Source organism: Hemicordylus capensis, chromosome 14 (genome assembly GCF_027244095.1).
Source record: "Hemicordylus capensis ecotype Gifberg chromosome 14, rHemCap1.1.pri, whole genome shotgun sequence".
In the NCBI taxonomy this organism is placed as follows: domain Eukaryota; kingdom Metazoa; phylum Chordata; class Lepidosauria; order Squamata; family Cordylidae; genus Hemicordylus; species Hemicordylus capensis.
In genome coordinates this window covers 18,937,382-18,960,662 of record NC_069670.1, presented here as the reverse complement: position 1 = coordinate 18,960,662, position 23,281 = coordinate 18,937,382, and the positions used below count along the sequence as shown (strand labels likewise).

The following is a 23,281-nucleotide window of genomic DNA, read 5'->3' as shown; positions in this document are numbered from 1 at the left end:
TCATTCACACAATCAAAAATTGTGTTCTACCTCGGGTTTGGGAGCTGTGTGTGCTCTCAATTTTCTGTTGTGTGGAAGCAAAGTAGGAGGAAAACCTGGGTAGAAGTGATTGTGTGAAAGCCAGGTAGGAGGAAAATCCGAGTCTTTTCTCCTCCTCTCCCAGCACGAGCACCCCGTGAAATGGATTGCCAGGACATTTCAGTCTTTCTGAAAGGAAGTACTTTTTCACACAGTGCATAATTAGCCTGTGGAATTCTGTGCCACACATTCATGGAGGACAGGCCTAATGATGGCTTCTACTTTGGAAGGCTATAGGTGACCTCCAGATATGGAATCAGTTGCCTCTACGGGTTGCAGGGGAGCAACAGCAGGAGAGGGGGCATGCCTTTATCTCCTACTTGTGGGCTCCGAGAGGCATCTGGTGGGCCTTGGGGGAAACAGGATGCTTGTCTACGCCTTGGGTCTGATCCAGCAGGGCTGGTCTTATGTAAATTTTGGAGCGCTGCTGCCAGTCAGTGTAGACCAGAGGTGCCCAACTAAAATGCCCTGGTGGGCCGGAACCAACCACGACATGGTATTTGGGGGCCCAAATACAATTTCCAGCACATTAACATGAATTATTCAAAAGATTAATGAAAGCAATTATTTGTTACTTGTGGATCTTTTACATTTGTCAAGGGACCTACAGTCTTAACTAGAGATAGTGGCCAGAACAAAACTTTGGAATTGCCCCAAAGGGTGACCGACCGTCTGTCTTCCTAGGGTGCTGTTGCTGCACAATCATCCTACCTACGGGCCAGCAAAAAAGTCCCCATGGGCTGGATCAGATCATGGACCGCCCGGAGGCTTTCTGGAAGGGCGGTATAAAATTGAATGAATGAATGAAAATCTGCACACACACCCCGCCCCGGGACCTTATGTTGAGCAGACCTGGTGTAGACAATACTGAGCCAGAAAGAGCAAAGGTTACTTACGATTTCCCCAATAATAAAGGCAAAAATGGGATGAGAGCAGGGAAACTCAAATCCTCTGAGCTAGAAGAAGGAGCCCCCCAACTCTTCCCTGCCCGCCCTTCCCCACTGACACTACTCACCTCCCCAGTTACAATTCTCTGGAGGAATTTAATAAACGACAGAGCCCCTTGTTGACTCAACCGCATGCTCCAGTGACCCCAAAGCAGCCACCCCGCTTCCCTGGGATCTCTCTAAACATCCTGCTCAAGGAGGCCCACCTATCGGGAGGAGAAAACCACGAAAGGGTCCAAGTGCTGCAGGAGAGGAACCACTGAGGTAGGGCTGTGGGGGGACGTTGCTCCCCCCTCCCACCCAGGGTGGATCAGCCCATACTTGTTTGCTTTCCCTGGCAAGTCCTCATCTTGGTTTTAGCCTTGGAGGGAGGTCTTGCTCACAGGGTTCAGCTCTCTCTTTGGGGGTCCCTGGAAATGGACCAGAGGTTTGGAGTGTGGGATGCATCTGGTGGCATCTTTTCCCCATGGTTCGCTCCTTTAGCATCGGGCATTCAGAGACAGGCTGTTCTTGTACATGGAGGTTCCATTCCTAAGTCCCATTGCCAATGAGGACATAAGAAGGTGCCTCTGGGGCAGAGGAAAAGTCCTTCCAGCCTGGTTCTTGCTTCCCACAGTTGCCAGCCTCCAGGAAGTTCATCAGCAGGACCCGAAAGCAACAGCCCTCTCCTGTCCCAGCACCTAGTATTCACAGGTAGACTGTCTCTGAACCTGGAAATTCCCTTTTGCCATCACTGATAGACCTATTTTCCTCCCATATTTTAATTATGTATCATACAAATCTCTCTATGTGGTCGCTAAGTGTTGACATCGACTTGACAGCACTCAATCAGTCAATCAATCATCATACAAAACATGCCTTGCACTGGTCTGACCCAAAGCTCCTGCCCATAAGTTTAACAGAGTGACCCCTAAGCTTGACTGTTACAGGAGAAAAGGGAAGCTTCTCTCTCTCCCTCTCTCCCTCTCTCCACTTTCTCTGCACTGTGCTTGATTTTATAAATCTCTATCACCATTGTCCTTAATTGCCTTTTCTCTATACTAAAAATCCCCAAATCTTCAGCCTCTCCTGAAAGGCAAGTGTATGCTATTGACTTTTTATCTGTTTATTTTCACATTTATATTCTGCTTTTCCTTCAATGAGCCCAGAGTGGTGTACATGGTTCCAACTCTCCTTACAACGACCCTGTGAGGTAGGTTAGGCTGAGATGAATGACTAGCCCAGAGTAGCCCAGTGACTTGAGAAGAGAGCTGGTCTTGTGGTAGCAAGCATGACTTCCCCCCTTAGCTAAGCAGGGTCTGCCCTGGTTGCCTATGAATTATGCAGCCAGGGCAGGACTACAAGCATGAGCACTGGAAGATATTCCCCTTAGGGGAATATCTGGGAAGAGCATCTAGGTTCCAAGTTCCCTCCCTGGCTGCATCTCCAAGATAGGGTTGAGAGAGATTCCTGCCTGCAACCTTGGAGAGGCCGCTGAGAGTCTGTATAGAGACAATACTGAGCTAGCTAGAAGGACCAAGGGTCTGATTCAGTATATGGCAGCTTCCTATGTTCCTATGACTTTCAAGCACATCTTTCACAGGACGCAAAGACTGGAAACCAGAAGGCTGAAATTCATGGGAATTCTGCAGCCCATCATATATTTTGTGTTTTTTTACATCCTTGTGCAGAATTGATACACAACTCCACATACTGCCCATTGATAATCCACAAATGCTAGATACCCTTCCCTTCTTCGATGGTGCCAATCTGCTATCAGGACAGAAGAGTCAGCCTCCGCTGGAGATATTCCAAGCTGCCATATTTCTGGCAACTTCTATCAGAGCTCTCCAAATGTTATTCATCTTCTCGAAGGGGGGGGAGGGGGAAAAGCCACCCCTAACTTCTAAGCACAGCCCCCTCCTTTCCCTTCCTGTAAGTGGCCATTAATTAAAGCCAAATCGCGGTAGAGGGAAATCAAATGACTGCGTTGTGATTAAACTCTATTACCGCTAGGAGGAACGGCATGCATGATAATTTGCTACTTATAGGAAACGGCGGCGGAGATGCCAGCTCATATATTCTGAATTCTCTTATGTTCCTCAAAGCCGTCCTGCACCAGAGCTTGGGACTGGTCCTGCCAACTTGTCTCAGGCTGACCTTGCAGGAGATGGCTGTGGATTATAACGTCGGTCAAGTTTCCCCCTCTTGTCTTTCATTTAGCGGGGTCGTTCTCCAAACTCAGGGAACACTTTCCAAGTCAGCTGGGTGGACTCCTAAGCATTGGCCAGGCACTGTCTATGTAGGGTTGCCGTATTCAAGCTTCCCAAATCCAGGTGGCTTAATTTGCAGAATAATAATAATTATTATAATAATTTGATTTCTATACCACCCTTCCAAAAATGGGCCAGGGCAGTTTACACAGAGAAATAATAAATAAATAAATAAATAAATAAGATGGCTCCCTGTCCCCAAAGGGCTCACAGTCTAAAAAGAAACATAAGACAGACACCAGCAAAAGTCACTGGAGGTCCTGTGCTGGGGGTGGAGAGGGCCAGTTACTCTCCCCCTGCTCAATAAAAGAGAATCACCATGTTAAAAGGTGCCTCTTTGCCAAGTTAGCAGGGGCATATTATGCCAATCATGTGGCAACTAATTTGCACTTTGTTTATTTATTTGACAGATTTGTACACTTTCGTTTCTCGGCCTTTTGGCTAAGATCAAGTGCAGATTTGTACACTTTCCCCTCCTTCTCTGCCCTCCTATGTGAGCGAATCCAGAGTAAAATCCGGGCAATCCAGGCAGTGCATTTGAAATCTGTGTAAATCCGAGTGGAATTTAGCAGCCGGGTGGAGGAGACCAAATCCGGGGGCAACCCTACATTTACAACACTTCAGCATGGCCTAGACTTATGAGCATGTCTAAGAAATGTCCACTCACAGGGGTACAGATCCCTCCCTAAGCATTTGGGAAGCTCTCCCCTCATTTTATTGAATGTCCCCCTGCCAAACCTGATAACCCATATCTCCCCGCATCTCCTCAGAAGTGTCTTTCCTCTTACCCCCCCGCCCCCAACCTAAACAAAGAGTTGTTCCTCAGCTTTCCCTCTGTTTCCATCCTGGAATACAGGAAGCTGCTTTATACCTAGTTAGACCATTGCTCCATCAAGCTCAGTATTATCTACGCAGACTGGTGGCAGCTTCTCCAGGGTTGCAGGAAAGAGTCTCTCTCACCTCTGCCTGGGGATGCCAGGGAGAGAACTTGGAACCTTCTGCCTGCAAGCGGGCAGGTGCTTTTCCCAGAGAGGCTCCACCCCTATCTTACAGTGCTCACATATGTAGTCTCCCATTCAAATGCAAACCAGGGTGGACCCTGCTTAGCAAAGGGGGCCAGTCATGCTTGCTACCACAATTCCAGCTCTCCTCCTCTGTTTTTGATAAGAATAACCAGGATATTTTAGTTAGAGTTGATAAAAAGTTGTCAAAACTCTTTTGGCCTTCTTTAGAATTATTATTATTTCTTGTTTACACAGTCAGACAGGTGTTATTGACTGGTTTGTTTTATCCAGACATTGAGTCCTTCCCAAGGACCTGGGATGGCTGAATTTTATTGTCAATTGTTATAGATATCGTCGCAGAATATAGGCTGTTCCCAGTAAAGCTGCTTTTTGTAATTGGCTGATGGTGATTTCTGTGGCCCCTATGGTTGTTGTTGTTGTTGTTGTTGTTATTATTATTATTATTAATTCAATTTCTATGTATCAGAATGTATCAGGCGTTTCAAATGCATCGATCAGGAACTGGAGTAGAAAACCAGGTGTCAGTTTGGCTACAGGACATTGGTTTTTAGGCCATGGAGTGGACCACAGAAAGTAGGGCTCTTCTCATGATGATCACTAGGAGAGGAGAAGCCCCTGACCCTAATTTGAGAGCCTCACCTGCTCCCAATTGGTTGCCATGGGAATTCTACAAGCAAGGTAGGAAGAAGGGAAGATGCTTTTCTGTGAACTGGGTATGGAATGAGGAGGGAGCAGGAAAAGCACTTCCTAGGCCTCCCCCTCCGTACCCAGCTCACCAGCCATCCTTTCCCTCTCCTCCCACTTTGCTTCGTCAATTGGGAGCTCACTCAGCTCCCAGACTAGGATCAGAGGCTTCTCCTACCCTGCCCTAGAGAACATCGTGAGAACCACCTTAGTATGTCTCATGCCATTTTCATCCACAAACAACCAAATATACCAGGAAGAGGTAAAATATTTCCATCCACACTTCTTTTCTTTTAATGTGGTTCAGTGGTTTGCCAAGAAGTTTGGAGCTAACGTTTCTCCCCCAACCCGCCTTTATAAGGCTTTTCTCCATCCGTGGTGAAATGCGTGATGATGGAAGAGCAGACCTCCTCCAGCTCCCTCTTCCGTTCCTCGTACTCTTTCTTCGGAGCGAGCTGATTGTCCTCCATCCATGCCGTGGTCTCTTCACACATTTCTAGTACCCTCCTCTTGGCTCGGTCATCCAGGACTGTCTCCACCGCAGCTCTCTTGAGCTGGAGGGTGGTGGACTCTAAAGAATTCAAGGCTTCTATCTTTTCCTGTTCTGCCTTCTCTCGCGCTCTATAATCTTCCTCCTCCTGTAGAATCCGTTCCATCTCTTCTCTGTCCAACCGGCCTCGGGTGTCTGTGACGGTGAGCTGGTTGGTTTTGCCCGTGTTTCTCTCCATGGCAGAAACAGTAAGGATATTATTGTGATCAATGACAAAGGTGACCACGATCACCGGCACGCAGCGTGGGGCGGGTTGGAGGCCACTGAGCGTCACAGTGCCGAGAAGGCGGTTGTGCTTCGTCAACGTTCGTTCCCCTTCATAGATTTGCAAGAAGAGGCTGCTTTGGTTGTCTTCCGTGGTGGAGAAGTTCCTGGTCTCCTTCGTTGGGATCGGAGAGTTACGTTTGATCACAACGTCCATCACGCCTCCTACGGTCTCCAGTCCCAAGGAGACTGGGGTCACATCCAAGAGAAGGAGATTTTGCAGGTTCTGGTACCTGTGGCCTGTCAATATGGCGGCCTGAACAGCTGCCCCATAAGCGACTGCCTCATCAGGGTTGATGGTCTTGCTCAGCTCCTGCCCGTCAAAGAATTTTGACAGCAGCCTCTGGATCATGGGGATGCGAGTGGAACCGCCCACCAGCACAATGTCATGAATCTGGGTCTTTTTAAACCCAGAATCTCCCAGTGCCCTCTCTACATGTCTCACAGTGGCTTGGAAGAGGTCAGAGCACAAGTCCTCAAAGGAAGCTCTGGTGATGGTAGCGTGGAAATCCACCCCCTTGTAGAGGGCGTCAATGTTGATATTGGCTGTAACGTTGGAACTCAGGGTCCGCTTTGCCTTTTCACAGGCGGCCCTCAGCCTCTGCAGAGCCTTTTTGCTTTGGCTGATGTCCTCTTTGTGCTTATTCCTGAACTCTTGAGCGAGGTGATCCATCAGCCTTTTGTCAAAATCCTCTCCACCCAAATGGGTATCTCCAGCTGTTGCCATCACTTCGAAGATCCCGTCTTGGACAGCAAGGATGGAAACGTCAAAGGTCCCTCCACCCAGGTCAAAGATGAGGATGTTTCTCTTCGTCTTCCACTTGCTGCTGCTATTCAGGCCATAGGCAATGGCGGCGGCAGTGGGCTCGTTGATAACCCTGAGGACTTGGAGTCCTGCGATCGCACCAGCATCTATGGTGGCTTGGCGCTGGGCATCGTTGAAGTAGGCTGGCACTGTGATGACAGCCTGTGTGACTGGGCGGCCTAGGTAGGCCTCAGCTACCTGCTTCAACTTGGATAACACCATGGCGGAGATTTCCTCGGGATAGAAAGCCTTTTCCAACCCTCTGTACGACACTTGAACCTTGACCTTCCCCCCGCCGCCACCAACCACTTGGAAAGGCCAGTGCTTCAGGTTCGACTGTACCAAGGGGTCATCAAATGGACGCCCAATCAGCCGCTTGGCGCTGAAGACCGTGTTCTCTGGGTTGAGGCCTACCTGTATCTCTGCGGGTTCTCCCACCAGGCGCTCGCGGTCGGTGAATGCCACGTAGCTGGGGGTTATTCGGTTGCTGTGGTCATTGGCGATGATGTCCACTTTGCCCCTCTGGCAGACTGCTACACAAGAGTAGGTGGTGCCCAGGTCAATCCCCACCGCTGGACCCTTGGACAGAGTTCTGGCCACTTCCGATCTAAATCCGGGGGCGGAGTGTGGTGTGGAGCCATTGGTTGTGTGGTCATGAGCATTCTCATGGCTGAGGTCTGCTCCCATAGAGGTGTCTCTCCCCCCGGGCCCCGCCCTTCTGCCAAAGATGGAAAATTGGCAACCCTGGGGGGGCAGATGTTCTTGGCTCTTGGGGGGCACTTCCTCTGCCTCTGCCCTTGATATTTCTCCAGGTGGTGCTCCATCATGACCTATGTCACAATAGGCCCTCTGGGACCAGCCATACCTCACCCTCTCTGTAGATTTGCTCTCTCTCCTTGGGGTGTGGCAGGGCTGCACAACTTTGGCCCTCCAGCTGCTTTGGGATTACCACTCCTATCATCCCCAGCCACAGGGGCCAGTAGGGATCATGAGAGTTGTAGTCCAGCCTCTGCAGGAGGGCCAAAGTTGTGCAGCTCTGAGTTTCTTGCACTCATGTTTACTGCCTGGGTCTGCTAAGACTTGAACCAGTTAGAATGTGATCTGCAAACTAGCTGGGTTTTGTTTTTGTTTTAAAGCCAACAGAATAGGAGAATATGAGAAACAGATATGAGAACAGAATACGATTCACATCCTCATCTGGAAGCATTTGTGCCAGAGAGAACCGTGGTTGTCTGGAGGCGGAGTCTGTGGAGGAGCAGGGGGCCGCTGCCTGTTGTGGTGAACCTAGGACTGCAGCATTGGGGGGGAGGGCATTATATACCCTCTAGCACTTCACACATAGGGACACACTTGTCACATCTCCATGCTCAGGCAAAGGATCACTGAGTCCTCCTCCCTCTTAGACACTCCCTGCTGAAGACTTTGCTCTGGCTTCATCGCAGTCGACATGAATTCAGTTCCGGAAACGGAAGCGGATGTTCAGTTTCTGCCCTCCAAGGAAGGGGCAGTCCATGAGCAGCTCAGCCAGTTAGGGGTGCAGATCCACCACTAAGCATTTGAGCCCCCCCCTGCACATTTTACTGAACTCCCCCCACCCAACTTAATCACCCGTATCTCCTCCCCTCTCCAAAAATAACTGGAGGCAGGAGCTGCTCCTCAAACGTTCCCTCTGTCTGAACCTCTGCAGCTGTGACCCTGAAGAACCAGGCCAGACCCGTCACCTTTATTAGACCGGATGGAGCCCTGCCAGCCTCTTGGGTCACCTCTAAGGTGAAGAGCTGGTAGTGGCAGTGGGAGTGAATAATAGTCCCCTTTGCCAAGCAGGGTCTGTCCTGGTTTGCATTTGGATGGCCGACTACATTTGAGCACCGCCTGCTGTAAGATATTCCCCTTAGGGGGATGGGGCCGTAGGTTAGGGGTAGAGCATCTGCTTGGCAGGCAGGAGGCCCCAGGTTCAACCCTTGGCAGCACCTCCAGGAAGGTCTACACTGCCAGTCAGTGTAGACCAGACTGAGCTAGATGGACCAAGGGCTTGACTCAGTAGGAAGCCGCTTCCTGTGTTCACGAGGAGCATCCACACATAGCTCGGTGGCGGAGCGTCTGCTTGGCATGCAGAAGGTCCCAGGTTCAATCCCTGGCAGCCTCTCCAGGTAGGGCTGGGAAGGACCCCTGCCTGAAACCCTGGAGAGCTGCTGCCAGTCAGTGTAGACAACTCTGAGCTAGATGGACCAAAGGTCTGATGCGGAAGTCAGCTGCAGATATTTATCAGGAGCATCCATAGCTCAGTGGTGTAGGCAGAAGGCCCCAGGTTCCCTCCCTGGCAGTACTATGCAAGGTGGACTCTGCAGAGGGCAGCTTCCGAGGTTCCTAGGAGCTGCAACACTCCCCTCTGGGCCCTTGTAGCGTGCAGAAGCAATGCAACAGCCTCCTCTTGCAGACTCCCAGGGTCCCCTTAGCAGAGCTTCTGGTTCCAGAGGAAGAAACTTCTCTGCCATTTGCAGGGTGTGGAATCCTGGACCCAGTATTGGTGTTTGCACTTGGACTGTGACAGAACTGTGGAAGGCGCTCAGCAGGAGCTCAGGGCCTCCATGTGCCCGCAGCAGGAGGCCAGAGACTACCCCTTTTCTGTGCAACCGTCTCTCCCCCCGCTTTGAAAAGCAGGGAGCAGAAAGGCTTCTTGCCACCTTGCTGGTGCCCCAATAATATACTCTCCTTGAGGCAGGCGCTTCACCTGGCCTCATGGGAGGGCTGTCTCTCAGTACACATAGCTTAGACTACATATGGAGCGGCCTTGAACCACCAAGTTGGGCTATTGGGCCACCTATAGGAACATAGGAAGTTGCCATACCCTGAGTCAGACCCTTGGTCCATCTATCTCAGTATTGTCTTCACAGACTAGCAGCGGCTTCTCCGAGGTTGGAGGCAGGAGTCTCTCCCAGCCCTGTCTTGGAGATGCTGCCAGGGAGGGAACTTGGAACCGTCTGCTCTTCCCAGAGCGGCTCCATCCCCTGAGGGGGAATCTCTTCCAGTGCTCACACTTCTAGTCTCCCATTCAAATGCAACCAGGGTGGATCCTGCTTAGCTAAGGGGACAAGTCCTGCTTGCTACCACCAGACCAGCTCTCCTCTTTTGCCTCAGTACTGCCTACTCTGCATGGCAGGAGCTCTCCAAGGACTTCTTCAACCTTGCAGCCTGGCCCTTTCCACTGGATTGGAGGAGAACTGGTCTATGGGAGGAGAGCTGGTCTTGTGGAAGCAGGCATGAGGCATCCCCTTTGCTAAGCAGGATCCACCCTGGTTTGCATTTGAATGGGAAACTGCATGTGTCAGCACTGTAAGATATTCCTCTTAGGGGATGGGAATGTAGCTCAGGGGAAGAGTACCTGCCTGCTTGCGTGCACAAGGTTCCAAGTTCCCTCCCTGGCAGCATCTCCAAGACAGGGCTCAGAGAGACTCCTGCCTGCAACCTTGGAGAAGCCACTGCCAGTCTGTGTAGACAGACAATACTGAGCTAGACAGACCAAGGGTCTGACTCAGGGTATGGCAGCTGCCTGTGTTCCTATGATTTGTGCAGAAGTGAACCTGGGACCTTCTGCAAGCAAAGCACAGGCTCTACCCCTGAAGAACAAGGGCCATCTTCCTCCATTCACGCACAGAACAGGGAGACTGGGCAGGTTTTTACCCATATTTTTTAATGTGCCCTGTTAGGTGGAACAATGCATTCTGGCAGTCTGGTGGTTCATTCCATTTCCTCCATGTGTTCATCCTTCCCAGCATCTGCCACATTCTGATCTTCTCCAAGAATCCCTTCTTCTGCCCTCTGCCTTGGGATGAGAGAGGTGCAGATGGAGTCCCACGCCTTCTCTAGGTCTTTCTGCCTTTGCTCACATTCCTCCTTCTCGGCCAAGGGGTTGCCCTCCAGCCAGGAGGTGGCGCTCTTGCACATCTCCAGCATCCTCCTCTTGGCTTGCACATCTAGGACTTGCTCCTCGGCAGCCCTCTTGAGTTCTAGAGTGCAGGACTCCAAGGAATTCATGGCTTCGATCTTCTCCTGCTGGGACGTGTCGTTGACTCGGAACTCCTCCGCCTGCTGCACGATCCTCTCAATCTCCTCTTTGCCAAGGCGGCCCCTGGTGTCAGAAATGGTGAGCTGGCTGGTGTTCCCAGTCTCCATGTCCTTGGCTGACACCATTAGGATATTGTTTTCATCGATGGAGAACGTGACTGCAATGACAGGGACCCCACAGGGCGCTGGGAGAATGCCTTTTAAGGTGAATGTGCCCAGCAAGTGGTTGTGTTTGGTCAAGGCTCTCTCTCCTTCATACACCATGAACAAGATGGTGTCTTGATCATCTTCAGTGGTGGTGAACTCCATGGTTTCCTTGGTAGGGACAGGCGAGTTGCGTTTGATGATAGTTGCCATGACTCCTCCTTGAGTGTTGATCCCCAGAGACAAAGGGGTGACATCCAGAAGAAACATATTCTGCATCTTTGAGGTCCGGTTGCCCGTCAAGATGGCAGCCTGGATGGCAGCGCCATAGGCGACGGCTTCATCGGGGTTGATGCCCTTACACAGCTCCTTCCCATTGAAGAAATCCTTCAGCAGCTTCTGGATCTTGGGGATACGGGTGGAGCCACCAACCAACACAATGTCTTTGATCTCACATTTGCTCATCTTGGCATCTTTCAGGGCTCTTTCCAAGGGCTTGAGAGTGGCTCGGAAGAGGTCGGCGCACAGGTCCTCAAAGCGTGCTCTGGTGATGGTCATGTGGAAATCGACCCCTTGGTAGAGCGAGTCAATGGAGATGCTGGCAGCGTTGCACGAGCTTAAGATGCACTTAGCACGCTCGGAAGCAATCTTCAGCCTCTGCATGGCCTTCTTGTCCTGCCGGATGTCCTTCTTGTGCTTCCTCCTGAACTCCTCAGCCAGATGCTCCATCAGCCTCTTGTCGAAATCCTCCCCGCCCAAGTGGGTGTCCCCTGAGGTGGCTTTTGCTTCAAAAATGCCATCCTCAGCTGTGAGGATGGACACGTCGAAGGTGCCCCCACCAAGGTCAAAGATGAGGATGTTCTGTCGACCTGCCCTGTGGTTTCTTGCATCCAGGCCATAGGCGATGGCGGCGGCTGTTGGCTCATTGAGGATCTTGAGGATCTGGAGCCCGGCGATCGCTCCGGCATCTATCGTGGCCTGGCGCTGGGCATCATTGAAGTAGGCTGGCACTGTGACGATGGCTTGGGAGATGGAACAGCCGAGGTATGCCTCCGCCGTTTGCTTCATCTTGCCCAACACCATGGCTGATATCTCCTCGGGGTAGAAGGACCGCTGTTTGCCCTTGTGGGACACCTGTACCTTGAGCTTCCCGTCATGGTTGACCACAGTAAAAGGCCAGTGTTTTATGTCCTCCTGGACTGTGGGATCTTCATACTTCCTGCCAATCAACCGCTTGGCGGCAAACACGGTGTTCTGGGGGTTGAGAGAGGCTTGGCTCTTTGCTGGGTCTCCAACCAGGTGCTCCGTGTTGGTGAAGGCCACGTAGCTGGGTGTGGTCCGGTTCCCCTGGTCGTTGGCGATGATCTCCACTTTGTCATGCTGGCAGACAGCCACGCAGGAGTAGGTCGTGCCCAGGTCAATCCCTATAGCCAGTGCATTCCGCTTAGGCATGGTTATGCCAGTCACCTTTTTAGCAGAGGTTGATGAGAGGGAGCTGGAAGGATATAGATGCTCCCATGAGAGAGTTCTGGGTGCCCCCCTCTCTCTTCTTCAAGACCCACAAGTTCTTTGACCAGGCCGTAGGTTTTGATTAGGGATCATGGCATCTTCTCTCTTGCCTATAGCTGGGCAATTAGGGCTTTCCCCTAACTTCAGGGTGCTGACTCTAACCCCTCAGCAAGACTGCTGACTTCACCAGGACACATCACAATGGAGGTTGAACAGACAACCCTGAAATGGCTGGTCAGGGCGACACCCTCTGGCCTCCAGCTCCCTCCCTCCCTCCTTATGGTGACCTAACTTGGCTTAAGAGCTGAAGCACTGTCTTGCTATATCAGATCCAAGCTCCAGCGCTCTGTTTCCAACTGTGGACAGCCAGATGACTCTGAGACGCTCACAAGTGAGGTATGAAGATAACAGCCCTCCCTTAGTTGTTTGTCTCCAACTAAAGGTATACTACTACTACTCTACATGGGTGTTCATGTCTATACATTTATTAGCTATCATAGGCCTATAAACAATTAATAACTCTCTTCCATGTCCTCCCTTTTTCATCTAAGTTCATCTAAGCTACAGACCACTACCAACTTCGGAACAGAGGAAACGGCCTTTATACTGAGACAGACTATTGATCTGTCTAACTGTTTACCTGTCTCCAGAGGTGCACCTAGGTAATTTTGGAGCCTGGACCTAAAAGCCTTTGGAGCCCATCACCCACCCCGGTTGCAAGTTAAGCATCAACCGGCGGGGATGACGCACACACACACCGTCACACACAGAGTATTTTTAACACACGGATTTTTGAGGGCACAAACAGCAACTGAACTCACCAGAATGTAAAACCAGGTATATTTATGTAAAGGTGCATTCGCAGAAACATTTCAACACACAACTTAACATATTCCCATCCCAACATATTTCTTTCCCCATTCCTCCCCTCCCACCCCCTATCTCTAAAGCACCTGGCGCAGGTCACAACCTCACTCGGCCGCCTGGCTCAGCATGGCCTGTTGGCAGCACAGCGTGGCGAGCACACCACCCAGGACAGACTAAAGAGCATTCGCGGAGGTGTGGAGGCCCTGGACTTCGGCCCCGAAGTCCTGCGGTAAGAGCTTCTCTACCTATTGGTCTGTTGTCGATACTGTATTGGCAGTGAGATCTCAGGCACGAGTCTCTCCCAGCCCCACCTGGAGATGCCAAGGAGTGGGCCCTAAATGCTCTTCCACTGACTTACAGCCCCCTCCCCAAAGGGAATATCTTACAGTGCTCCCCTGTAGTTGCCCATCCAAAAGCAAACCAAGATGGACCCTGCTTAGCAAAGGGGGCCATGCATGCTTGCCACCACAAGACCAGCTCTCTCCCACAACAGTGTTCCCTCTAAGAGAGATTCCCCGATGCTGTTGACTACAACTCCCGGCATCCCGAGCTGCTTTCTTTTAACATTTTAAACATTTTTATATCCTGCTCTTCCTCCAAGGAGCCCAGAGCAGTGGACTACATACTTACGTTTCTCCTCACAACCACCCTGTGAAGTAGGTTAGGCTGAGAGAGAAGTGACTGGCCCAGAGTCACCCAGCAAGTCTCATGGCTGAATGGGGATTTGAACTCGGGTCTCCCCGGTCCTGGTCCAGCACTCTAACAACATCTGAGAATCCCTCTTTGAGGGAACACTGCCTGACAACTCTTGTGGCATTTTGCAGCTGCACCCATAAACATTCTTAATGTAACATTCTTAGCATTCTATCCATTCTGAACTTGCTCGATTGCTAGTTTCCTTGGCAAGAACCCGTAGCCTGGTCCCAGAGCACAGAAACAATGGTCTCCACCATCGTCCAAGAGAGACGGGGCTATTAGTCTAAGCCAGCATGGTATTGTGGTTAGAGTGTTGGACTAGGACCAGAGAGACCCGAGTTCAAATCCCCAGGCAGCCATGAAACTCACTGGGTGTCTCCGGGCCAGTCCCTTCTTTCTCGGCCTAAACTACCTCACAGGGTTGTTGTGAGGATAAACATAACCATGCACACCACTCTGGGCTCCTTGAAGGAAGAGCGGGACATAAAAGTAAAAATAAATAAATATATAAATAAATGAGAAATAATATAGTTTAAGAAAGGGGAAGAGTTGTGTGTGGGGGGGGGGCAGAGGTCATTATTATCTAAGCTTCTTTGGGCTTCTCTGGTCCTGGGGATGGAGCTGTAAGATATATCCCTTAGTGGGGTGGGCCCATAGCTCAGTGGGAGAGCATCTGCTTCGCATACAGAAGGTCCCAGGGTCAATCTGTGGCATTGCCAGACAGGGCAGGGAAAGAGTACTACCTGAAACCCCGGAGAGCTGCTGCCAGTCAGAGCAGGGAAAACTGAGCTAGATGGACCAAAGGTCTGACTCAGAAGGCTGTCGCTTCCAGTGTCCCATTTTGCAATGTGTCCCTTATCGAGGGGAGTTATTTGCTGTTTGTACTTTTTAATTCTTTTTAAATTTAGGGCCAATCCAAACTGCTCCCCAGTTTTGATGATCACTAGTCGCCAAACTGAGGACGCCATTTTGGCAAGTTCTCATTTTGGTAAAACGGGGGCTCAAGCAGATTCGGCTGTGATTATCTCCCCCCTCTGATTTCCTCTCAAAATGCTGCCACTTGATGTAGCATTGTCCCAAGGGAAATTGTGGGGAAAGAAATGGTGGCTGCCAACCATTGTTGCTTGGAGAAGCAGCAAAATAAGGTGAGCCGGGTGGGGTCAATTCGACCCCCCTTTCCCTCCCTGTCCCCACAATTTCAAGCTGAAATTCCTCCATGGGGAACTGCCGGCTTGGCTCTCAGCCACCTTTTTTGCTCCGTAGATGCAGGATAATAGACATATTTCAAATAAATAATTCTAACAAAGGTTTGGTCATTATTCCACGAATGCTCCTCTCAGGCTGGGATACACTCTCCATCCAGGACACATTTCACATGATTAAAAAAAAAGAAAAGAAAAAGGCAAGGCAAGGAAAGGAAAAATTAACAGCTACTTCTCAAAGCCGGTCAAGTTTGAGTAGGAAAACGGACACCACGGCTTTACAGTAACGCAGACTATAGCGCCACTGTGTCGGCGGTGACCCCGGGGGTCAAAGGTGAAGGGTTTCCCAGGAGTGCCTTTGATAGAGCTATCTTTGATGAGAAAGGGACCTCTGTACAGATGTCCCATCATTACCATTAGAATGTGTAGCAAAACGCGGGCCCCGAAAGCGCGTTTTAATGGAATGTAATTAAAACGGCACTGTTTAGATCTCGCCAGCCCCCCAGCCCCACGCCTCTCACTTTCTCCTTTTTCTGCATCGCCCCTTAACCCTCCACGTCGCATGGTTCGTGACTAGCCTTGCGGAGAGGTAGCCCAGCCCCCCTCGGCCCTCCTCCGTCCCCTTCTTCTGAATTGCAAGGAGACCTTTTAAGAAAGAAAGGAAGAAAGAAAGAAAGAAAGAAAGAAAGAAAGAAAGAAAGAAAGAAAGAAAGAAAGAAAGAAAGAAAGACGCAGTCATTGTATGGACATCTTCACTGCTTCCATCAGCACTGGGGGAAACGGCCGTCTCGTTGTGGGCGCGCTCACTCCCAGCAAACAGATGTAGCACCCCACTGATAAGGCGCTGCCCCTAAGGGGGATTCTTTCGCTGGCTTAACCCCATCTCCCTCAGCTGAAAGGCAAAGCGAAGTGCATGTAGCTGCATTTGGGCATATTCTCCTTCTGTCAACTTCCTTCTACGCAGCCCCAGGGTGTGGTTAGGGGGCCACTAGCTTCGAGGGCTTTAAAAGGGGCCAGTTCATGAAGAAGGAGAGGTCTCTCAGTGACTATTTTTGGCCATTGCGGCTATATGGAAACCGCATGGTCAGAGGCAGTCTACCTCTGAATACTTGTTGCTGGGCAGCATCAGTGAGACAAGGCTCTTCCTTTCATGCCCTGTTTTATTTTATTTATTTGATTGATTGAGTGAGTGAGTGAGTGAGTGATTTTATGTTTTGGGTCTTCCCTGAGCATCTGATTGTCCACTGTGGGCAACAGGATGCTAGACTCGATGACTCTTCAGTCTGACCCAACAGGGTGCTTCTTATGTTTCCCCGCTGTTGAAATTTAGCAAGCTCTTTGAGGCAGGGACCCTATTACCATAGCTAAGTACACGTACATTATTCATTCATTCATTCATTCATTCATTCATTCAATTTCTATACCGCCCTTCCAAAAACAGCTCAGGGCAGTTTACACAGAGAAATAATAAATAAATAAATAAGATGGATCCCTGTCCCTAAAGGGGTCACAAACTAAAAAGAAACATAAGATAGACACCAGTAACAGTCACTGGAGGTACTGTGCTGGGGGTGGAGAGGACATGAAATTATCTCAAATCTCCTCCTATTGAACCCAGCCTCTACTGCTTCCCTCCTCGGTTGTTTCCCTTGTGTCTGTTTTTAGACAGGGACAGGGGACCTGCCTTCTCAGTCTCAGAAACTCTAAATAAAGCTCCAGATACCTGTATTCTACCAAAGACAACCACAGGGCTCTGAGGACTCCAGGAGTCGAAATCGACTCGATGGCACACTTTACCTTTACCTGGATGACACGCGGATGATGCTATATAGATATACATATATTTTGCTTGCTTTCTGGAGTGCCACGTGTGATTCTGCTCTGACATATCCGACACGTATCAGCTCGGAAGAGCCCTCTGCAGAAGCAGTTTGCAGCCAGGAAGAGAGCCTTCAGCATTACAGCTTCACCTCCACCTGCGCAGAAATTTCATTGGCACCCATTCATGGCATTGTCGTGGCATCCTTCATGGCATCGTCGCCAATGGATTTCATGTTTGATGAAAATCTTGTTACAAAACCTCATCAGTTGATGGGGGGATGGATCCATCGATGGCGGAGTTCCTGTTTGGCATGCAGAAGGTGGTCCCAGGTTGAACCCCTGGTTGCATCTCCAGGTAGGGCTGGGAAGTAGACAATCCTGAGCTCAATGGCCTGGCTGGGCCGCTGAATGGACTGAATGAGGAGAAAGCTGGCCTTGCATCAGCAAGCAGGAACGTCCAACTTTGCTAAGCAGGGTCTTCTCTGGTTTACATTTGGAGGGGCAACTATATGACAGCACCGCCTGCTGCAAGATATTCCCCCTTAGAGGATGGGGCCGCCGTTCAGTGGTAGAGCTTCTGCTCTGCGCACAGAAGGTCCCAGGTTCAATCCCTGAAAGCATCTCCAGGGAGGGCTGAGAAGGCTCCAGCCTGAAACTGTAGAAAGCTGCTGCCAGACAGTGTGGACGATACGAAGCAAGATGAACCAAGGGTCTGACTCAGTGGATGGCAGCTTCCTATACTCCTATGAAGTGATGAAGCCCGCCAGCAAACCCACTGAAACCCCCAAATCCTCCTCACCACCATGGATACATTTATTTCTTTGATGCCGAAAATTCGAGATCTGGGCCAAATACTGCCCGCATATGCCCGGCATCGCCTAGCTCAGACTTATATTTGATTATGGGCAGAATTCATTCATTCAAAGAAGATCTGATCCACAATCCACAGATTCAGGGCAGTGTACAAGGCAAGAACAGCATCTGAGATTTTTTTTTTTTTAAACCCACTTAAATTAAAGGGCAGAAAAGAAATGTCTTCAATAAGGATTTAAAGGCTGAAAGGGAGGAGGCAGACCGAATCGGGGCAGCGGGGAGAGTTCCAGAGTAGTGGGGCAGCAACAGAGAAAGCCCTTCCACTATGGACCTCTTTAAGACCAGGGACTGAAAGAAGGGCAGCCTGCGAAGATCTCACAGGGCAGGACACAACTGGCAGGGAGAGGCGGTCCTGAAGGTACTCAGGTGCTAAACTCTGAAGGGTTTTAAAGGTGAGAACCAGCACTTTGAATTGGACCCGGAAGCAAATGATGGAATACAAAGAAGCCCAGGGTGGCCATGCAAAATGGCACCCCTGGGCTGAGATCTCTTCCTCCCTTGCCCAATAACATCCAAATGTATCCCAGGCTTTGGTACTGCCGTGTGCATTTCCATGCCCTTGCTTCGCTGCACTGGCTCCCGCAGGGGGTGTGTGGGTGGGTGTGTGGAGATACGTACAAAGTGCAGACCTCAGGACCTCATCATCGTGAGAAAAATGATGAGAAGAATTATACCCTGCCGCTTCCACTCTGTTTAAGGCACTTCAAGACAGCGACACTAGCAGAACCGATGATCTGAATAATCACAGCCATTAAGGAAGGTAAGTCATAAAAACTAGCTGGGTGACTCTGGGCCAGTCACTTCTCTCTCAGCCTAACCTACTTCACAGGGTTGTTGTGAATGAGAAACTCAAGTATGTAGTACACCGCTCTGGGCTCCTTGGAGGAAGGGCGGGATATAAATGTAATAATAATAATAATAATAATAATAATAATAATAATAATAATAATAATAATGTTTGTTCATTTGCCTTCTATGCCGCCCTTCCAAAAAATGGCTCAGGGCGGTTTACATCAAAACCAAAAGAATTAAAATCAATTCACAACTAAAACAGAGACCATAAAACACCATAAAAACATAAAAACAAGGTAATCGCAGGAACATAGGAAGCAGCCTTCTACCGAGGCAGACCCTGGGTCCATAGAGCTCAGGATTGTCTGCACGGACTGGTAGCAGCTCTCCATGGTTGCAGGCAGGCGTCTCTCCCAGCCCTACCTGGAGATGCTGCCAGGGATTGAACTTGGGTGCTTCTGCAGGCAAAGGAGGGGCTCTATCATTGAGCTATGGTGGCCCCCCCAGGAAGATGCCTTATATAGAATCAGACTATTGGTTCCTCTAACTCAGTGTCTGTCTGCACTGACTGGCAGCAGCTCTCCAAGTTTTCAGGCAGGAGTCTTCACCAGCCCTACCAGGAGATGCTGCCAGGATTGAACCTGGGACCTTCTGCATGCAGAGAAGATGCTCTCCCACTGAGCCACTGCCCCATCTCCTAAGGGAAATATCTTACAACAAACAGACAGCGCACATACGTAGCCACTCATCCCAATGCAGCCCCTGCTTAGCAAAGGGGACAAGTCATGCCTGCTACCACAAGACCAGCAATCCTCTCCTCTTCACCCCAACATGGACATTACTATACTGGGGGAAAGGACCACCTCTTTCCACCTGATCCTGCCTGCCCACTGAAGTCATCAACAGAGACCCTGGCCGCTCCACCATTGTCCCAGGCTTAGCGGCTGCCTACATGCCAGGGTTTTTAATTTGTTGTGAATTGCTCTCCCTGGTTCTCCAGAGTTTTTAACTGTTTAAATGTTTTGTTCATTAGTTGTCTGCTGTTTTCATAGTTTTGTTTTTGGTTGTTAATTTGATCTGAATGGTTTTATTTTGGTGTAAACCGCCTCGAGCCGTTTTTGGAAGGGCGGTATATAAATCGAACAAACAAACAAATAATAATGACATAAATACATGGGACGCGGCCTTTTCGGTCGTGGCACCCAGACTGTGGAATTCCTTTATGGGCTGTGGGAGTGGCTTGTGGGCAGCAATACAATAGTTGGCTCCACCCACTGAGGCTCTGTTTTGCTCCCAGCTGCACCCCTTGCGCTCTCTTAGGAATGTGCTGGACCACCCTGAGAAGTGTCACTTGTCTTATAGAAACCCATCTGACGTCCCTTGAAAAATCAGAGATGTTTTTCCTTGGGAGGGAGGACCAGACATTTCCTTTGAATTTCACTTTTTTTTAAATTGGGGGGTGGGGATTTCGACAGAACTTGTGCCCCCTGAACTGTGTACAGGATCACAACCTCTCTGCTAAGCCAACGCTCGCTGCTTAGACTCTAAGATGTGGCCATACATCTCCTTCCTCTTCTTACAGAAAAGGCACCCGCTCCCCGCCACACACACATGCACAAGTCTTGTTAGTTATCATTAGCAAAGGTCAATTTAATCGTAGCAACGGAGCATAAATCACCCGGGATGCCCACCCACCCAACCCCTCGCAACAAAAGGCTGACAAATCCTTCGCCCACCCGAGCCCTCAACCCCACTTGGAAAACGCGCCGAGACCTCCCTCTGCCCCCTTTGAGTCCCTGACCTCTTGGTTCTTTCCACCATGGGGTCTGCCCTTGTGTACTTTCTTCATATTAAAGGATGCCATATATCATGGTCCTTGTGCTATCCATCAAGTTGCCAGCCCTCAAGATCAGGGTCTTGGATCAAGAGAGATCAGAGGTCGATCAGGAATGCACAAGGCGGGGCAGGGGGAGTTGTCTGTGCATCTTAGAGGATAACATTTCCGTTTTGAGGCAGAAAGTGGAGAGCAAGGATCGTATCTTTTTGGAGAGCGGCAAGGATTGAAATCCCTATTTTTGCATTTGAAGAGGGGCAAAGATTAAAATCCCTATTTTTGCTTCTGGCTCCTGCAGGCCTCAGGTGTTGACTTCCAGAAGAAGGTGCATGGTTACAGAAGAGGGCGCATCGTTTCACAGTTGAGAAAATGCTTGCCGATTTTTAAAAAAAGATCTTTTTTCTTTTCTTTTGAAGAATAGAAGACAAGCCAAAATGCAGATTCCTCAATGACTGTACATCAGCGGTGGCTTCATAACCACATGAGATGTAGCCCACATTCAGTTTCTTTTGTTTTTTAATGCTGGATAGCGGGTGGGGGGGATACATCTGGTATGTGTGGTCATGGGCAGCAGTGGCATGGAAAATGGGGAAGGGCCCAGAAGGGGCCAAAGTGCACTTATACCGGGAGGAGTGAGCTTTGCCCCACATGTTAGGTTCCCGAAAGAGAAATGAACAGTATCTTTCACACGGATGCTTCTACTGATTATTAATTTAAACCACATCGAGAACTAGTGACATATAAATGTTTGCTTTTGCTATTATTGTCCTATCCTAAATATCTTTTCTCTGAACAAACTGCTCCTGGTTTGGATTGAGAACTTCCAAGTAATTGTGCTTGGATTGCTGTTTTATTTCGATTTGCCGTTTGTGATGCGGCAAACAGGTGGGGACGAGCTGCTTGTCTGGAGGACAAATTCGGGGCCACCCCCCATCCCTGCTGACACCCACGATGCTCATGAGATCCTATAACCATCTCAAGCAACGAGTTCTGACCAATTAATCGGGTGCCCCCAGCTCTGAATCACCACCCCGTTCCTCCTGGGTTGCGGGTTCACTCTACTCTCATAGCTCCAGAGCACACACACCCTTTCGCATCAGGTGAACATATGAATGAATTCTGTGTCAAGGGTTGGGTTTCAGCAGGTGGGATACGGACATTATGCTCGGAACAGCCCATCCCCTATGCAGCGCACCTCTTAACAGGGGTGTAGCTATAATTGAGCAGATGGATTCAAAGAACTCGCCCCCCGTGCAGCTCCTGAGCCCCCCCAGTATCACCCCTCCCTATTTTATTCATTAGATCCCTCACTGCGAGAGGTCGTTGTGAGGGGGGTTAACACGGGCCCCCCTCCCCTGGCCATGCCCCTGCCACTTGAGAGGAGAGCTGGTCTTATGGTAGCAATTATATTTTAAATAATTTAAAAAAAAAATTATTACTTGTTCACTTAGCTAAGCAGGGTCTGCCCTGGTTGCATATGAATGAGAGACTACATGTATGAGCACTGTAAGAAATTCCCCTTAAGGGGTGGAGCCGCTCTGGGAAGAGCATCTGAGGTTCTAAGTTCCCTCCCTGGCAACATCTCCAAGATAGGGCTGAGCAGGAGTGTAACTATAGTCGGGCAAGGGGAGAGAGTTGTCTGGGGGCTCACTGCCTTGGGGGACCCCCCCAAGGCAAGTCACATGACTGAATCCCCCAGCCACGCACCCGCCCGGGCTTCCTTCAGTTGTATTCATCCTCCGAGATTGATGTGAGTGTTAAGACCTGAAGCTACCAGAACAGCAAGTCTTTCTCTAGTACCGTTAAATGACTTGCATCGTCCACAATTTACAAGACCTTTTAAAAAATAGTTTAGGGTGATGTTCTTTTGTGGCACATAGGTTTATATTTATTTATATTTATATATATATATATATATATATATATATATATATATATATATATATATATATATACATACCCATACACACACGTATATGTACACAAATTTTACTATGCTTTTTGTTACCACTATTCAGCCTCATTTAAGATTTCTTTACTTCGTGAGCTGAGCTTCAGTGAGCAGGGACCCCATTTTAAAATCTTGTCTCTGGGCCCACTCCAACCTTGCTATGCCCCTGGGGCTGAGAGAGGAATCCCGCCTGCAACCTTGGAGAAGCTGCTGCCAGTCTGGGTAGACAATACTGAGCTAGACAGGCCAAGGGTCTGACTCAGTATATGGCAGCTTCCTGGGTTCCTCTTATTCAACCCATTGCCCAGCTCCCATCCATTTCAAAGGGCTTTGTATGGCAGGGAACTTCCTGGCAGATTGTTCTGCTGGGGCGGCCCTCTCATGAGGCAAGGTGAGGCCCTGACCTCAGGCAGCAAATTACTGGGGCACCAGCAGGGTGGCCGGATACCCTCTGCTGTCTCCATGGGAGCAGCTCTTTGGGATCAACTGGACCCTTGTAAACCTAGCAGGGAAAGCTTCTCACACTCTTTGCACAGCTTGCAAGAGGCACAGGGAGAGACGAGGCGGCTGCTGGCAACCTCCACCCCCCCGCCCTCTGGGTCACTTCCAAAGCTTGCGGGTGGGGTTTGAAAGGGGCATGGCAGCATTTTGTAACTCACCTCAGGGCTGCCCCATACTAATAAGTGTGTTTGTGGGCAGGGAGTCGCTTGGGGTTTTTTTTGCATCTCACTACAAAACGGGTCATTCTTAATATGGATGGGTTGATCTCTTACCTGCATATCATCCTGCTTAATAGCAGGTCTGTACAATTCTTGCTTGTGTTTGTGCGTGTGTGCGCGTGTGTGTATTCCAAAGCTCCCTGCTGAAATTCCTGTCTGCTTTCAGGAAGAACCTCAAGACTCTCCTGTTTTCTCAGGCTTCT

The 23,281-nt window shown here is 49.8% G+C and overlaps 2 protein-coding genes across 6 annotated transcripts in view; both read right to left on the bottom strand.

Moving 5' to 3' along the window:
- The window catches only part of LOC128337152 (heat shock 70 kDa protein II-like), a 179,017-nt gene that overhangs the window by 100,602 nt on the left and 55,134 nt on the right, over positions 1 to 23,281 (bottom strand). For 2 of the 5 annotated variants that reach the window (XM_053277816.1, XM_053277817.1), the window contains one exon: positions 10,276 to 12,309. The exons of the other annotated variants lie outside the window; for them this stretch is intronic. In XM_053277816.1, the coding sequence (XP_053133791.1) occupies positions 10,344 to 12,266 (1,923 nt within the window). In that variant the 5' untranslated portion in view covers positions 12,267 to 12,309 and the 3' untranslated portion in view covers positions 10,276 to 10,343. Of the gene's footprint in view, positions 1 to 10,275; positions 12,310 to 23,281 lie in introns of those variants that run through there. 5 annotated transcript variants of the gene reach the window in all.
- Positions 5,257 to 7,419, bottom strand: LOC128337151 (heat shock 70 kDa protein-like). Its single transcript, XM_053277815.1, has one exon. It carries the CDS (start codon positions 7,290 to 7,292, stop codon positions 5,316 to 5,318), a length of 1,977 nt encoding a protein of 658 aa, XP_053133790.1. The 5' UTR covers positions 7,293 to 7,419; the 3' UTR covers positions 5,257 to 5,315.

What these genes read in the sequence shown, in the direction of transcription:
- LOC128337151 (XM_053277815.1), bottom strand. Translation starts at nt 7,292, where the DNA reads ATGGGAGCAGACCTCAGCCATGAGAATGCTCATGACCACACAACCAAT.